The sequence below is a fragment of the Aulonocara sp. 'chitande type north' Nkhata Bay genome, linkage group LG12, assembly GCF_057382095.1.
Source record: "Aulonocara sp. 'chitande type north' Nkhata Bay isolate Kocher_YH1m ecotype deep benthic linkage group LG12, A_spYH_male_GT1.1, whole genome shotgun sequence".
Lineage (NCBI taxonomy): Eukaryota > Metazoa > Chordata > Actinopteri > Cichliformes > Cichlidae > Aulonocara > Aulonocara sp. 'chitande type north' Nkhata Bay.
Window position 1 is genome coordinate 35,231,881 of NC_141355.1, and position 17,366 is coordinate 35,249,246.

Consider the following 17,366-nt stretch of genomic DNA (forward strand, 5'->3'; position numbering starts at 1 on the left):
CATCCATGATGAGAATATCCTGTCCCAGCCATCAGAAGAGAAGCATACTGTGGTTATAATGGGATGGACATGGTCAGTGACAATACCTGATGCTTTCATGCTGTTTACACCAAATTGTTCATTTTAATTATAGCCTCAGTTTTCTGTTCTGGAAGCAGGACATTGTGTTGTGTATTCAGAGATGCTCTTCTGCATAACTTCTTTTGTAATGACTGGTTATTTAAATTATTGTTTCCTTCCTATTTTCACACAGAAAACTGATGGCTACTTTCTGATGATTATTGGGAACCTTTCTGTTTCTAAAAAGTCAAATCAGTCTCTCTGACACCAGCAACTATGCAATGTTCAAACTCATTTTAATTACCTTTCAGTGAGATTCTGATGCTCAGTTTGAACTTCAAAGGGTCAACTTATCAATGGCATTATGCCTAATTGCAACAGATTTCTTCTATGTAATAATTAGAGGACTCAGTTAGCAGTAATACTTAATATAGTAGCAGGTGAGAGCATATAGGAGGAAGCAATTTTACTATGTAAAGAACTCTAACACAGCTTCATTCTTCTATGACAAGCCTTTACAAGTCGGAAATACTACAGCGCCGGGAGGACCTGAAGGCAGCACCACCCCTAATCAGCGTGGTTGTTGCTCTTGAACACACCTCGTAACATTTTCTCCAACAGGAGACGGAGGGGAAGTGAACGCCGAGCGAAAGGCAAGATATGACGCATTAATAATCTTTCACATGAAACTCAAAGTGAAATGTGATGCTTGGTCTCGTTTAAACGAAGCTTAACCGGCGAAAGGCGCTCCTGTTCGTTCGTGTTTTCGTTTCCTGAACTGTTAGTGAAACAGAGCCGATTCAGAGGCCTTTTAAAACCACATGACAAACAAACACTGTGTCCAAGCTTAATCTTCAACACTGTGGGATTTGTAAAAGCAAACCTGCAATTCAAGGTGATTCCTGTAAGTTTATTTCGCAACCATTGTCGAGGTCAAAGGGTTCAGTGATTGACAGCTCGATGCGCTAATGAGACAGGGAGGACTAATTAAAGGGACAGTGTAGAATTGATGCTGTAGGTTTGTTTTTGTTTTTTTTTACTAAATTATAAGTTTATTAACTTATGCATTTGCCATTTTTGTTGCCAGAAAATTACAAAATTTGATAAAAAAAAATTGTCATGGAATTTTTTTTCAAAATAACTATTTTGAAATAGTTAAAAATATTTCAAAATTAAGTGCAGCTGTCAAGTGAATGCGAATAAAAAATATTTTGTCTAAATCATAAAGAGCACAGCGATATCAACTGAAGTGAACAAGGGTCAAGCTGTTCTTTACAGTAATACCAGTGAGTGCCACAAGATGGCACAGTTAGTTAGTAACTTTAATTAAATTGGAAACATTGTAATTAGAATAATTGGAACCAAATATTCTTGGGTCTAACTGTTAGTAAACAAGAGCAAAATGTATTTGTTTTCCATATTTTAGTCTTTCTCTGGATGTTATATCAAACCACTCAATAGGAAGAATAGATAGCATTCTAGTGAGATATCAGTATTTATTTGGGTCAATTTTGCTGTAGTACTTTTAGTTTTTTCAGCATTTTAAACTCTGAGCTATATTTTGAGGTTGTTAAACCCAAATTCCCATTTCTTGACATTAATCATCAATCAATTATTCAAAACGTTTTACCTTTTTATCTATGATTTAGCTTTAGCTCTTATGTGTCAAATGAATACTTTTAAAATACTTTTATCATTTTTTTGTAAGTAGCTGCTTCATCTGTTCATAATATCTCCTCTGACATTTTGCCAGATCATTCCCCAGGTTTCATTGTCTTTGTCTCGGGATCCAGGATGACGAGCTATCAACTGAGCGCGAAGGAGGACATGGTGGAGAAGTTTCTGGATGCTGCAGCAAGAGGAGATATGTCCCAGGTGTCCACCTTGCTGTCCCATGTGCCCTCGCTCATAAACCAGACAGGATACAGCGGCTGGACCGCACTAATGCTTGCAGCTCGCAATGGACATTCTCATGTGGTGGAGAAGCTGCTGTCACATGGGTACATCACTGCATTTAATAATGATAATAATGGATACTTTATTGATCCCCATGGGGAAATTACTTGTTTTTTTCTCTGCATTTGACCCATTCACTCAGTGAAGCAGTGGGCAGCCCACTAAGCAGGCGCCCGGGGAGCAGTGTGTAGGGACGGTACCTTGCTCAGGGGTACCTCAGGGTAGCCGTTAAGTGGATTCGAACCGCCGACCTTCCGATCATGGGGCGACCACTTTACCTACTGAGCTATCCCTGCCCCTCTTAATTTGTAATGTTATTAATGTACCATTTGCTTTGAACAATACTAAAGAGATATATTGTGGAATATTTATTCAAAGCTGCATTAATAATTTTTAGCATTTAGGGAATGCGTCTATTCCACATATGTTATGTTTAGGTAAGTTGCAAGAAAACCAAACAAGACAAAAAATAATAAACCTGCATGCGTGATGAGGCAAAAACCTTTACTGAAATAAATCAATATAAAAGCTGAAGAGACAAAAACTAGTAGCAAAAAAAAAACCATTTAGTATAGAAAAACATCCTCAAAGAGGCTATAATAAGCAGGTACGGAAAAAATATTGGTGCAATTTAAATGAAAACATCTAAAAACTTAAAAGTCTAAGTTGTAAAAGCCCCAGACTTTGATGTGTTGTAGCCTTGAATGTATAAATGGATTCCTGACTTCTCTAAAACCTCTTTTTTCTTCTGTCTTTTAGCTGTGATAAGTTCATAGTAAACAGTTCATCACAGACCGCCTACGATGTTGCCAAGTTCTGGGGTCACAAACACATCGCTAACCTACTCTGCCAGACAGACGATGGCTGCCGGCGAGTCCTGCCGGGCTCCGACATCAGTCCGCAGGAAAACTACTTCAGCAGGGAGACGCTGGACCGCCTGAGTGGGAAGAGGACTGACAAGGCCTGGTTGGAGGCCAAACAAAGAGAACCAGATACTGTCTACCTCATATTCTCGAACCTCAGCCCCATGCTCAGCACATCCCAGGAAGACGACAGCGCAGTGGTATGTTTATGACCTACAGCCTACGGCTAGTTTACATGACAAAGATGAAAGTCATGTGAATTGTGAATCTGATTGCAACAGGTTGAGAGCAAACTGTGCCGGTTCAGATATGAGGCAGTTAAGGATCTTCTGCAGAAACCTGCAACTGTGCTCATTTTCCTCGGAGTGGAGAAGAGGAAAAATCCCTCCCCTTGCTCTCCTGAGGAGGGTATCCGGGAGGCTCCTGCTTGGTTTGCTTTCAGCACTGATGAAGATGCTGCTGACCTTGTTAAACGGTGCAGGGAGAAGAACTGCTCCTTTTCAAAGATGCCAAACAGAGACCTGCTGAAACTAAACGAGGAAGAGGCCGGTGAGACACACAAAACGTGTGTTGTTGTTTGATCACCTGCCTCTCTTGTGTCACAGTATAATACTTCTTCCTGCTCTCCTTGTCTGCAAGGAATCGTGGCTCAGGCTCGATCGGTGTTGGCCTGGAACAGTCGCTACAGCTTCTGTCCGACATGTGGCAGCAGCACCAAACTGGAGGATGGAGGACACAAGAGAAGCTGTCTGAACTCTGAATGCAGGAGTCTAAAGGGGGTCCACAATACCTGCTATCCACGAGTTGGTATGAATCTGCTCATCTATCAGCTCATCTCCACTGTAGTTAATACTGTGTAGCATCATGCTGTGCACAAAAAACATTACCAAAAAACGTAAAAGCTAAAAAGAACAGAAAACTGTAGTTTCTCCAGTGGCTTCTTGAGGCTGGCTCTAAGTCAAGTCCTGCAGACCCCCATATTAAAAAAGCCCAACGTGGGTGCCTGTTATGCTGGTTGAAGGCACGGCCATATGCAGCAGCCTGGGCATGATCCTGACCTGTAGCCCTTTCCTGCTCTCTTCCCCCTTTTTGTTGTCTACTCTTTATTGTTGCAATGTCAGATAAATTCAAAAATGTCCAAAGTAACAAAGTTTGCATATGTTTGTGATTTCAGACCCAGTGGTCATCATGCTGGTGATCCACCCAGATGGAAACCAATGTTTACTGGGAAGGAAGAAGGTCTTCCCAGCTGGGATGTTTTCCTGTTTAGCGGGATTTGTAGAGCCTGGTATACCACACTCACACACACACAGAAAAACAGAAAAACTGCTCAGCTGTTAAACAACTGATGTGAGCCTGAAGCTCATCCTCACAGGAATATTAACCATAAATCAAGTCTCAGCTATAAAAATTAGGGTGACAGCTTCTCCCTGTCCTACCCCGCAGGGGAAACGATTGAGGATGCAGTAAGGCGGGAGGTGGAGGAGGAGAGCGGCGTGAAGGTCGGACCGGTTCAGTATGTCTCCTGCCAGCCCTGGCCGATGCCATCCAACCTCATGTTTGGCTGCCTTGCTGTCGCCATATCAACAGACATCAAAGTGGATGAGAATGAGATAGAAGAAGCTCAGTGGTTCACACGGCAACAGGTAAGTAACAGTGCGACTATTAGTGGAACTGCTAACAGGGATCATGATGTTAAGAGTTAATAATAAGTCTACTGAAGATAATTTTATAACAACAACTTGGAAACTGTTAGCATCAGCTGTATCAACTAGAAATTCTCCAGAGCTTTCATGCATATCCCATGGCCAATTCTTCTAATGCTTAATAATGAACAATTCTAGACATTAATGAGACAGTAATCCAACTTTTCTGCTTGCTCAGGTAATCGACTCCTTGTTCAGAGGAGCATCTCCAGCTTTTAACATCCCCCCCAGGCAGACCATCGCCCACCAGATGATCAGACATTGGATCGGCATAAACGCTAACCTCTGACAGAACACCTTCATCACTCGACCACCTGCCCAGCTGAGGTCGTCAGATGGATAGGAACGAGTTTGTCCCCAGTAGATTAACTCACCACATTCCTCAGATTGTTCATGTTGTGCTTTAATATTAGTTTACTGCAAAGTGACTTTACGCATGTACAACAATCTCAGGTTTGACATTTCACCTCGGAAATATCTGCAGTACGATGATGAAATATGGAAGAAGAAGCATGCTCTGTCCAGATTCAGTCCAGAAGTAGTTGTCAGAAACTGTAATTATTTAAAATAAATGTATTTTAAAAAATGTAAAGTAGTATTCTCCTCGCGTGTTTTATAATAAACTATATTCAACTTTCCTTGGATTAAACAAAACATTTTTGACAAGAAATTAATTCTCAAACATCCATTTCATCTGCCAAACCATTCAGAGTCCTCAGGGTGGGGGGCCTTTTGTTTATGTTTAATTTGTTTTCATTTACTTTAATAAGTTCATTAAATCTAAATATTTCAGTAAAATTGCACAAGAGATTCTGATGATTGCTGGATTATTTCTAGGAGCCAAAATAAACTTCAAGTATTAAATAAATTAAAGCCTATCCTTTGCATCCTTCTGTCACACCAACCCTATGTGACCACATCATTGACTCTTCTCTGTGGTCTTCCTCTTTTCCTCCTGCCTAGAAGCTCCATACTGAGCATCCTTTGTGCATCGTATCCACTATCACTCTTCTACACTTGTCCAAACCATCTCAGCCTTGCCTCGATTACTTTCTTCAAAATGGTCAAATTATGCTGGCGCGACAGCTCATTTCGAATCCTGACCTTTCTGCTCACTTCCTATGAGAATCTTAGCATTCCGGGTTGCAAGAAGTCTGAAGCCCATCCCTAAATATATAAAGGTTACCCCAATGACTCAGTTATATATTCCCAGAGTTAATTCACAAACAAGGTTCCTTCTAAAACAGACAGCGATTTTGTCTGATTGTCTTCAATGCTTCAATGATCCATCTGTCTCCTGTGCATTCATAGAGAGCATGGTTTGCTTTATGAGAAAAGCGTCGCTTTTCAATAATTCATTTAATAACTTGAACTCATGAAGAGAATTTCTAGATGTGTTCAAGGAGTGGAAGGTGTTTTGCAGATTATATGGTCTTGCAGGGAGTAGAAGTGGTTCAATATCTGACTAAGATGCCGCCTGGTGGCACTGAGGATGCCTCAGTATCTTTCTAGAAGACTTGGTTGTAGCTGGACAGGGGCTAAAAAAAAAACTGGGCACTATTTTCAGTCTCACATGGGTCCCTATTATGATATTTTGTAATAAATAAGACTCCACAGAAGCATTACTTTGCCTGTGACTTTGTCTGTATCTTGGCTGTCCGTGCATATAAGGTCTTTCTAATGACTTGTCTGGTTAAATTAAAGTTCCACTGACTTCCTGCAACATTTTGTGGTGTGAAATGGTGAAAAGTCCAAGTTATAACTCTTTTGCACAATATAGGATATTTTTGAACATAGCGTATAAGTGTCTGTTAATGATTTGAATTACTTGTACTGTACACTGCTGGGTTGCTTTATCTATATTAGTGCAGCATAATGCAATAGTAGATTAACATTTTCAAATTTGCAAAATAATTAGTAACCAGATCTTTACAATAATTGGTACAGAATAAAAGTATAATGTTCATAACCAAAACATAGTGAAGTAGAGAGAAGAACATGTACTTCAGTTAAGTATTTGGCTGAATGTTATCATATTTCAGAGTGTCTGGTGGCACCCACATCTTACAACGATGACATACGTTCACATTATGAAATACATGTAATATACAGCGTATTAAATGCAGACACCAAGATGAGCATGTCAAACATGGAGTAACAATGATCTTAAGATAAAAAAGGAGGCCCTCCTTGCTTATTATGCTGCTGTGGAACTTTCCATATTTTCTTTATACAAAAATACCAAAAATGCAGAGCCGATGAGTCTGCCCCACAAGACAGGCCATTGTTTTCCTTGCTGTAATAAACCTTTGGGCCACATCTTATCTGAGCTCATTTGTTGCTGAAGTTGCTGAGTCTGTCTCAATGTGTTTTCACCCTGTGTCACTGTTAGAAATGTAACCTGCATCACAGATCAGATAAGAGCAGTCACTCTGCCTGCCCCAATTCAACACGTGCTCTGTCTCACAGGTCATCAGATAAACAGGCTGACTTTCAGTCAACAAACTAGGAAAGTGACTTCTCACAGCAGCCTCGGTCTGATGTGATATCTCGGAGATGTCAGCCTGATTTCTGTCCTTGTCGCTCTGAGGAAGCCAGAGCTTGGTTTCGTGTAGCGGAGCGCCGGCAGCCTCTTGATTTTCTTCTGATATGAAAACCTTGATAGGAGGACGGGACTGGTTCTCTGTGGGTTGTGCACTATAAGAAACATACTCAGAGTCTAGAGTGAGGCAGCCAATCAACAGCAGAGAGGTATCCTCACGCTGGTCATCATCTGGTAAGAGCTGAGAGGTTCGCTCAACTATGATGAGACTTTTGTCTCTGAGGACATCAGTCACCTGGAAGTCTTCAATATTAAGGATGCTCCTCTCTGCAAATTTCTGTTGAAAAGAATGAATGAGTGGTCATTTTGTGGCTGGCTGCTGTAGCTTTACATATATTTGTGTTTATTGTTTCTCTTTTTTTTAGTTGTGCAAACCCTAACGGGTCATTTTGTCAGTCTTAGAAGTTTTCTTGTTCCCGTTTCTGTATGGTGTCTTTGCCATTCCCCCCTTGTTGTCTGTTTATTAGCATCCACAGTTTTCAAGATATCATGTTCAAATTTTGTGTGATGGTAGATATCATTAACAGGTGTTTTTGTTATAATTAGTTGGACTAATATTGTAAATCTGAGTCTGACGATGGGCACGAAGTCTCCCATGCACAGATATATGAGCTGTAAGTAATTAACCCAACTATGAAAGCTGTAAAAAAACAGGTTACCTCGTGGTTTGGGTCCATCAGCCACTGGCCTGTTTTGCTTAGTCGAGGGCTAGAGATTAGCGGGAAGAAGTACGACTTGTACCTAAAAAGTAATGTTGATTAAAGTCATTATCAGTGACAAGGACTAACCGCGTACTATCAGAGCATTCACTTCTGATTTTTGGAAACTGTTCCTGTAAGTCCAAGAAACCAGGAGAATCTTCAGGAAATTGTTCGCATTTTTGCAGCATGTTTAATCTTTCAGAGCCAGATTGACCAGAAAAAGCAGGTTCATGGGCCAATGACTTGAGGTCAGATAAAAAAAGATAACCGCTGTTAAATCCCATAAATGTTTGTGAAATACTGGTAAATATTCACATTTAGGAAGCTGTTCTCAGACAAGTTTTGGTAATGCTACTGCAAAATATGACTAGTTAGTAGCAAATAACATTTAACGTACATTTTTTCCCTTCATGCCATGCCTTGCATACAGTCTTTGGGCCAAAGATCACATGACATACATGAAAAACAAACACATTAGTATTACTAAAAGAACAGATTGCCCAGCACTCACAGATTCCTGGACAGGATGGAGAGGATTAACACAGTGGCAGCAACCAGCAGCAGAGGAATCGCTGTAGCCACCACCGTTACATCATCTGGAAAGAAGAATATCAGATTCTCTTTGTTTCAAAAAAACAGAATAAATAAATCACTTTCCTGCAGTCACAGCAGTATGTTTCTATCGCCTGTACTTATGTCCATCATCTGGGTCAGTTGTGTACCTCACTGTCGAGCATTTTCTGTAATAGCCACCTGCACTTTATCCATCCATCCGTGCTTTTCAAATTAAAAGCCTATATAACAAATTCAACATTTTATTGCTCTCTATTCTGTTATTTCTCTTATTGTGCTATAAGAGTTATTCAATTTTTGATGCTGAAAGAAAAGCCATCAAGCTGGCTTTGATGTAGGCAGTGCACTCATTTATAATTATAATAGAAAATATCTTAATTGCAAAGTGTGTTTCACATAATTGTGTCTTGTAACATGTGAAAAGTTCTTGTTTGCATTTGTATGATATAGACTTTCATTTTTTGGGGGGAAATCCTCCAGAAATACAGCAGAAACATGTTTTGATTTTTTTTAAGATAGTTTAAGTGTATTTTTGTTTGTCTCTTGGGTTGACATGGGTTGAAAATGTGAGGTAGCAAGTCGTGCTGTCCACTACAAACGATGCTGTTTTGTTTTGAAAGGGGTAAAGTTACTGAACATTTCTGAAATCCTGCAAAATCAAAGTCAAGACTGTCAAATTGGACCATTTCAGTTTTGGCAATAAAGTGATAATATCTGAAAATAAGTTGTCGCTTAACCTCCCTTGCGGCTTTGAAATGTGGAAGCTGCAATTTTTGTCCATTTTAAATGAAAGTCCATGTGCTCTCTTAGCCCAGCCCCAACAAATGAGACATCAACAGAAAGAGATACATAAGCAGTGCTTGATATAGAGATCTCAGACTCAGACAGAGAATCAAAATTAATTGCTGGCTCTTAGGAGGATATACAACTGGTTTCACAGGTGAACAAATGCTGCAGTCCACACACCAGGGGGCGCTGCAGATATGGCTTCAATGATTGATTCTAAGTATATTGAGTAGAAATCTACTACAAAGAAATGTAGCCAACGCTGCAATGCAAAAAAACCACAGAAAGGAATCTGGTTTTGGGTCCAGTGAAACTCACCGAAATCTGTCGTCATTTGAACGATGCTTTTAGAAACATTATCAGCCAACAGCGTAACAGAATACTGAGCGTTGGGCATCAGGTCATAGAAAGTGTGCTGCTGGTCATCTGGCCACAAAGGTAAAGCTGCAAATGGGAGACTGTATGTTGCATTTGCAAAAAGGTGATAAAATATGCATAACAGTTTTGTGTAACACCTCTGCAAGTGAGAAAATATACATGGACAAATCTAATGAAAAAAAGACAAACTTTTTTTTTTTTTACCGTGGAGTGAGATTTTATGTTAAAAGGCTCATTAACCCACATACATTGTTTGTCTGAGTCTTTCCTCAGAACTGCTTCATATCTGCTCACTCTGACTGGCTCAGACTTCCTCTGCCACTCCCACATAATGGTCACTGATGTCTTAGTCACACTGACACTCAGATTGACCACCTCCATCAAAGCTGAGAAGACGAACACACACAGATAGAAAGTCAGATATAGATTCCTCATTTTTCCCCTGCATTTAGTTCAATGCAAATAACTTCTGTTCTGCTGTAAATTACTTTGCATATTATTCGCCCATTTTACTGCATTAGCATCACTATTAATTGACTCTTAGATAAGACTTTTCTCATTTTCTACTCACAGAAACAATACTAACTGAGAATACTAATACTGAGAGCTGATGATTCACATTACCGAGTCATCCGGTGCAGATGCAGATGTTATCACCCCCACACATTTCTATCTGAGCTCATATTTACCTCCGTACTGCAGACTTGCCGGCAGAGACTGACGAGACCCATACTGCTGGTTGTAAACGGGAAACACACTGATCAGGTACTCCTTATTAGGGTCAACATCTGGAAACATGCACAGTAAACAGAACAGCTGTATAAAATACAATGTCTGTTATAGACTAAAATACCATATATAAGTCACTCTTTCAGTTTGATTTATTTCCCCTCACCCCCAACAGGTTGCAGCAGACGGGTGCCCCTCCCTGAGCCTGGTTCTGCTAGAGGTTTCTTCCTGTTAAAAGGGTTTTTTTCTTCCCACTTTCTCCATGTGCTTGCTCTTAGATTGCTTTTTCTCTGTATTATTATGGGGTCTTTACCTTACAATATAGAGGGCCACAATGGTTGTTGTGATTTGGTGCTATATAAAACAAATCTGAAATGAATGAATTTAGACTTGATTTGTCAGGAAAAATGTACAAAGAAAAAAAAAAAGCTAACATAAAACTTCTCCTAAGAGAAAAGATGCACCTACTAGCTAATTTCCATCTGCACTATTTAAATCCACATGGACAGTCTCCAGCAGTAATACATCCCCGCACAGCGCCCCCCAGCATTCAGCAGTATACATAAACTGCTCTGCTTCCTCAAAACTCAGCAACAGCCCAAAGTGTGAAAGTGTGAGAGTGTGTGTAGAAAAAATTAGTCGCTAACAAATGCCCAAACATATTTTTAAAGACTTAATGAAGAGCTGTTTGAGGAAACTGCTGTAAAATTTATCACATTTTTGTTGTAGATCTTATTAAAACACAACATAATTATGACATTTACCTGTTTCTTTATGGTAAAAATGGTAAATGGCCTGCATTTGTATAGCGCTTTACTCAGTCCCCTAAGAACCCCAAAGCGCTTTACACTACATTCAGTCATTCACCCAGTCACACACACATTCACACACTGGCGACGGCAAGCTACATTGTAGCCACAGCTGCCCTGGGGCGCACTGACAGAGATTTATCTGGAAATCTCCATTTTAAAAAAATCCCCACTAATCAAATGCAAATCAAATGATAGCTTTTTCTCCCATGTTGGGCTCTGTTATCTAACACCATCTAGATTGTGGTGATGAGGTCCTATCAGCACAACTGCACTTGCTATTTTGCATCAGCTTTACAGTAAAAGCCTGCTAGTGGAGAAATTTACTCAGCAGCACGTAGCAGCCTTAAGGATTCAAAGATAAAGCCAAAGAACAAGTGGCAGAAAGCGGTTTGCCCCAACAGTGAGTCAAACCCCATAGATGTGAAAATGCACTCCTTTACACCAGAAACACTTAATATGGCTTTTTTTTAAAAAAGAAACCTGTTTAAAAGTAACCAATTAAAGATATGCATTATTAGATCTGATCATGTTTTGCACCACTGCTGGCTGCTGTAGCTGCTGCCTCTCAGCTTTGCTTCACTTCCATGAATTTGAGTCACTGAACTGGACTTCTCTGTGCTGTCTGTGCCTTCTGGAGCATTTTAATGATATTATCTGACAAATAATGCAGTTTACTAACAATGCTATGGCAAAAACACTCATATTAAGGCTAATAAGGCATCTGTGATGTCACAGCGGGTTTGTCTATATAAAGTCTCTGGTTAAAATGCTCAGTTCTAGAGTGGCTGACTGCTTGGCCCCCACCTCTGCTAATTGGAATCCAATTTAGTGAACTGACGTTTGTCTTGTTGGTGGCTTTTTGAGCATTTTTAATGGAGTTATCTAACAATAATATGGCTTGTTGTATGGTACAGCTTCACGAAAAAGAAGATGATGCCTGAGCAGTATGCTTTTATTCTGAAGTGACTGCACGACACAGAATTCAAGGTGAAGCCAATATATCATATTCATTAAAAAATAAAATGACTTTTGTTTTGGGGTTTTTTCCCCCTTTTCACCTCGTATGACGGTGGAGGTGATGAAGCCGTCAACTCGAGACCAGTGGCTGGTGGATGGACTCGTCTCAGGGTGCCACTGAATCAGGAAATAACTGACAGGCAGGGTGTGACCTTGGTTGATGGGGATCTTCCACTGGACCAGAAGCTCATTTTTTTCTGGGTAAGAGGTGGAAATCCACATGTTTCTGACAGAGGGAAGAGCTGCGAAAACAGGGCCCACATTATTACATAGATTAAGATGAAGAAGACAACGCTCATCATCAACAGTAAAATAAGCTACCATTTTTAAGTCTCCTATTTTTGAGATCCGCACTTGTTCCAATGCACTGTGCATTTTTGAAATTTCTCTTCTTGTTAAACATATGAGGCAAGTTTTTAAGAAAAAACAGACGAGATCGTGGAAAGATTTTGCAATAGGTTTTGTAAAAACAGCATGTCACTGGTCTGCTGCTTCCTTCGATGAAAAAATAACATGCAGGATGTTGCAAAAGTGAGCAGCATGCGTATCGTATCTAATATCTAGAGCTGGAAGCCAATAGTCACGATTGTGTAAGATACTGCAAATGTCTTTTTTAAAATTCAAATTCAAAATTCAAATTCAAATTTTATTTGTCACGTACACAGTCATACACAGTACGATATGTAGTGAAATGCTTGGACAACTACTCGTGACCTAAAGAAAACAAAAAAAGGAAAGGCTATGAATAAGATAGGAAATAAATATGCAAAATTAAAAAGGGTAAATTTAACTAGGAAGGAATAAAATATAAATTAAGGTTAAAAATGAAATAACTGTACAACACAAATTAGAATGAAGGGTAAATTTAACTGGGAAGAATAAGATAAAATATATAAATTAAAGTTGAAAATAAAATAACTGTACAACAAAATACACAATACACAATATAGAACTATATAAGAATGTATGAAGAAATCGAAATCTAAATAAATATATACACAATAACAGCAGCTGTACAAGTATTAACTGGAAATGAAATGTTGTTGGAGACATATACATACAGAACAAGGATGCTTTTGGCCTCTGCTATTTTTGGCAGTTAATATAGTTGGGTTTTTATTACATATCTAAATTTTGACCAGGTGACTGACGAGCTAGCCTGGGTGTATATATGTTTGTAGCGACCAGATATTATCAGTGGGTTGCTGACTGCCTCTACACCCGTAAGACTGAGGCCTAAAATGCATTAATTAATTCTTCTCCTCTTGGATGCTTTTAGAGCTGCTGTCAAATATTCCCTTTATGGAGGAAAGAGTTCAGTAGCTTTAGGAAGAAATGCATTATTTAAAGCAACTCATGTTAAAATTGTGATGTCTGTGGGGATCAATATTCTACAAATACCCCAGCATATCACTCAGAACATTAATATAACAATAACAATAATTACATGTCATAACCAGGATCTTCTGTCTTTTTGTGCTGAAGCTGAGATGGGCAGCAGGGCCGTAGCCAGCTGTGTTGAAGGCTCTGACTGTGATGCTGCAGTTCCCCTCCTTCACCACTAGGCGTGTCACATCAGTGGTGCTTTGAATCAGTCCACCTTCTTTATAGCTCATTTGGTATCCAAGGATTCGACCTTCAGTTTCAAGAGACTCAGGAGCCTAAGATGGAAAAAAGAAACAATAATAAAAGATTCATTTTAGTAAATCAGAACGGTATTTTTCTGCATTTATATGAGAACTCATCATCATAGGTAAGTGAGACACTATACCTTCAACATAATGAGATGAACTTCCAGAGATCCACCTTTTTTCTCCAGTCTGTAGAACACCTCTGGTGGCCTGGAAGGAACTAAAAGAAAAAAAAATTGAGCTTCTTTTTAAAAATTTATTAATTTATTTTATATATGTCAGTGTTGTAGCTCCTGGTATTCTGTCCCTGATGTGCATGCCTGTTACCTCTGTCCAGTGTTCTTCCTCTGATTTCAGAGCTCCAGTTACTCCAGAAGATCTGTTCCCTGCAGGCCACAGCAGCTCTGTAGACTGTAAACGGCAGGAGGTCTTTGATGGTGTAATTCAACGTCAGGTTTGCAGATAAATCTGGAACCTGGACACAAAAGCACACAACCAAACCTATGGGACAAAGCTGACTGTAAGTGGACATACTATGCTCTTCTATACTTCTATCCTGTCTACTCTGTCACAGTGCTGGATGGCCGAAGGAATAATGAGGTTAGTGCATGTACAAGAATCAATGTAAGTCAAAAGATCAGGTTTCAGCCATTTTTATTTTGGGATCAAAATGTTGCCTCTATTAAAAATACATTTGTGATTTAAGGAGCTTGGAAAGAAAAGCGACTGGACTTCTTTAAGTTTCTTTAAGATGTTTCATGTCTCATCCGAGAAGCTTCTCCTTAGATTACTATGACATGGATGACCTACATGTTCATATTGTGATTCCCTTTTTGGTCATTTTTACATTTTCCAAAGCTTATTAAGCTACAAACCCTGTTCCAAAAGAAACTAAACAAAAACAAAAGAAGTTCACATCTAACGACCACAATCGCCTACAGAGCCTACAGAGTGTTGGCATGATGCTAACCTTGGTCCATATGTCCTCGCTGTCGAGTCTGTAACGAAGCTGACATCTGCCATCACCGCTGCTTGTCCAAGACACGACAAGTGAGTCCTCAGTAGAGCTGAGCACAGTTAATACAGGTGTAGGGGGCTTGACTGAGAGGAGGAGACAAAGAGCAAATTACTTCATCATCATTTTATATGAGCGGACAGCAGAGGAAGAAGCCAGGTGGATTACAGGTGACAGTCACAAAACGTGTGGGTGTCTAACCTGCTTCAAAAAGAAAGATACTCTGAGGCTCAGACCAGATCTCTGTCATGTGGTTTTTAATCCTTGCTGTCACATTGACAACGGATGCTGAGTTGAAGATGCCCTGACAGGATATAATTTCGTGGTCCCTAAATAGAAAAGATAAAACATCTGAGAAGATTCCACAAGATCACTTTGTAATTATCATCGTAACGAAATCATCAAGTTTTATACCTGCTGAAAATCAGGGAGGCGGTAGTCTCAGTGTCGCTGTTTGAGTCTAGACTCCACTCACATGTCATGGATACTTGTCTGTCTGCAGACTTTTGGTAGTAACACGACATGTTCAGAGTACCTGCAGGAAAAGACGTTTAAATAACACGTCACTCCAAAAAGCTGAAGACTTTAGTTTTGGGTCATGTGAACGACATGTCTACACATCAGAGCGGGTTAACTGAATACGTTCTTCTACTGGGCCTACATTTAATGTTTTACAAAATTAACATGATTAAATGAAAACTTCAAACCAGTCACTGAGACCAAAAAAAACTAACATCCAGAAACATATAACCAGATATATTTTTTAGCTTCTATTTACATAAAAAAAAACCCTTCTCAGTCATGTTTAAACAGATCCGATTTCTCATAGATCCTTATCCTTCTGCTGAGGTCCTTTTAGAAACAGGCAGCTTTACTTCATGTTTCTATTTTTTAAATCAGATGATAAAAAACAATAAGCAAACATGTGTGCTCACTCTGTGTGGATGAGGGTGGGCGAGGGTCACAGTCTGCAGGGGTGGTGACACACACCCGTGTGTTTTCTTTGCAGATCTCCAGCTGAAAGTCTCTAACTGTCACTCCTGACGCGAAGAAACAGGGAAACAGAGAAAGTCAATGAAAAAAGAATAAAGATCATTAAAGATTTTAATGATTTTGGTGCCCTGGATGTTTTTGTAAAGTGTGAAATGGAAAGTGAGACAATGTTTATTCACTAAAGACAAAGACTATATTGCCAAAAGTATTCACTAACCTAACCCAGTCACTGAATTCAGGTGTTCCAATCATTTGCATGGCCACAGGTGTACTACATCAAACACAGACTGCTTCTACAAACATTTGTGAAAGAACTGGTTGCTTTCAGGAGCTCTGTGAATTCCAGCATGGTCCCGTGATGGGATGCAACCCGTGCAACACATCCATTTCCTCACTACTAAATATTCCACAGTCGACTCTAAGTGGTTATAACAAAGTGGAAATGATTTGACTAAAATTACAGAACTTGTCTGACTGTGTTGTGCAGTGTAAAGAGCATGAACAATTTCATGCTATAAACTTTGTGGGAACAGTTTGGGGATGGCCCCTTCCTGTTTCAACATGACAGGTCAATAACAACATGGATGAGCGAGTTTGGTGTGGAAAGGACTCGCTTTCACAGTCCTGACCTCAACCTGCTAGACGCCTTTGGGATGAATGTGAACAAATGCTTTTTGCATTATAGTTTATAACTTCTCTACACCGATAGAAAGGTGAAAAAATGCCCGCGTAATTCTGACGCTCTGTTTTAAAATGATTCAATAAAATAAATTTGAAAAAAAAAAAAAAAAAAAAAAAGCTGTACTTCAATCAGAAAGTGTGTTCCCTTAAAAAAAAAAAAAAAACACGTCAACAAGAGCTACAGTTCAAACACAAACACACACACACACACACACACACAACTGAACGGATCAATAAAAGACCTTGATCAGAAAAAAAAAAAAAAAAGTCCTGAAATTTTTCTTCAGGAATTTAGCGAATTCAGTTTGGCTCCCTCACAAGCCAAACACTTCCAGTCCAGAAAACACTTTAGTAACATTAAAATGCAAAATCTGACTTTTAACATGAAACATTTGTGGATAACTTACCATAAGAAAACACACCAATCAGGAGACTCATCACTGTCCAGGTACAGAAGTGCACTTTAAGAACCCAAACATCCATCTTAACGGTAAAAATGATTTTCATCTAAACATCCAAGGACATCCGCACTTAATCTGTATGGTCTTTAAAAAAAGGTTCAAACCCCACAGAGAACGTCTCTGGTGTATGCGGGAGGAAGGAGGAAGACGCCTCTGCTCAGCTCTGAGCTCGCTCAGGAAATTGCTCCACTCATGTAATCAAGCGACAAACTTGTGAAAGTATGTTTATGCTTCACTTGTATGTAGAGGATTATATGTCTATAAAGTTTAGTAGGATTACGGTAACTTTCAGCGCACTCTGGTGGATAAACTGTGTACAGCTATTTGACTCATGTAGTGAGCTACCAATCACAAAAACAAAAGCGTTAGCTAAATATACATTTGTACATGTTGGTTAGCAGC

At 39.5% G+C, this 17,366-nt stretch overlaps 2 protein-coding genes across 6 annotated transcripts; one reads left to right on the top strand and one right to left on the bottom strand.

Annotated features, from left to right (window-relative positions):
• The first annotated feature begins 603 nt into the window (after positions 1–603).
• On the top strand, positions 604–6,250 carry nudt12 (nudix (nucleoside diphosphate linked moiety X)-type motif 12). 5 transcript variants are annotated; one of them, XM_086315383.1, is made up of 8 exons: positions 604–713; positions 1,854–2,060; positions 2,776–3,079; positions 3,161–3,428; positions 3,519–3,686; positions 4,054–4,167; positions 4,326–4,525; positions 4,764–6,249. In XM_086315383.1, the coding sequence occupies exons 2-8, from the start codon at positions 1,855–1,857 to the stop codon at positions 4,872–4,874; spliced, it is 1,371 nt and encodes a 456-aa protein (XP_086171509.1). In that variant the 5' UTR covers positions 604–713; position 1,854; the 3' UTR covers positions 4,875–6,249. The 5 variants fall into 5 exon arrangements, with proteins under 5 accessions (XP_086171509.1, XP_086171508.1, XP_086171511.1 ...); XM_086315382.1 differs by having other exon boundaries at positions 615–713; positions 1,814–2,060; XM_086315385.1 differs by lacking the exon at positions 604–713 and adding an exon at positions 726–964 and having other exon boundaries at positions 1,814–2,060; positions 4,764–6,250.
• LOC147317941 (interleukin-6 receptor subunit beta) lies at positions 4,973–17,189 on the bottom strand. Its single transcript, XM_086315363.1, has 15 exons — positions 16,911–17,189; positions 15,765–15,869; positions 15,244–15,364; positions 15,031–15,158; positions 14,785–14,915; positions 14,142–14,289; positions 13,955–14,034; positions 13,631–13,844; positions 12,225–12,425; positions 10,315–10,413; positions 9,874–10,011; positions 9,566–9,691; positions 8,400–8,484; positions 7,847–7,928; positions 4,973–7,464 (listed from the first exon to the last, which is right to left on the bottom strand). The coding sequence occupies exons 1-15, from the start codon at positions 17,008–17,010 to the stop codon at positions 6,958–6,960; spliced, it is 2,265 nt and encodes a 754-aa protein (XP_086171489.1). The 5' UTR covers positions 17,011–17,189; the 3' UTR covers positions 4,973–6,957.
• Positions 17,190–17,366: the final 177 nt, after the last annotated feature.

Bases quoted from the DNA above. Each gene is read 5' to 3' on its own strand.
- LOC147317941 (XM_086315363.1), bottom strand. From the start codon at position 17,010: ATGAAAATCATTTTTACCGTTAAGATGGATGTTTGGGTTCTTAAAGTG. The intron at 15,159-15,243 runs GTATAAAACTTG...TTTTCTATTTAG, and splicing joins GCCTCCCTGATTTTCAGCAG to GGACCACGAAATTATATCCT. The intron at 14,290-14,784 runs GTTAGCATCATG...TTTTGTGTCCAG, and splicing joins GCGAGGACATATGGACCAAG to GTTCCAGATTTATCTGCAAA.
- nudt12 (XM_086315383.1), top strand. From the start codon at position 1,855: ATGACGAGCTATCAACTGAGCGCGAAGGAGGACATGGTGGAGAAGTTT. The intron at 2,061-2,775 runs GTACATCACTGC...TCTGTCTTTTAG, and splicing joins GAGAAGCTGCTGTCACATGG to CTGTGATAAGTTCATAGTAA. The intron at 3,429-3,518 runs GTGAGACACACA...CTTGTCTGCAAG, and splicing joins ACTAAACGAGGAAGAGGCCG to GAATCGTGGCTCAGGCTCGA.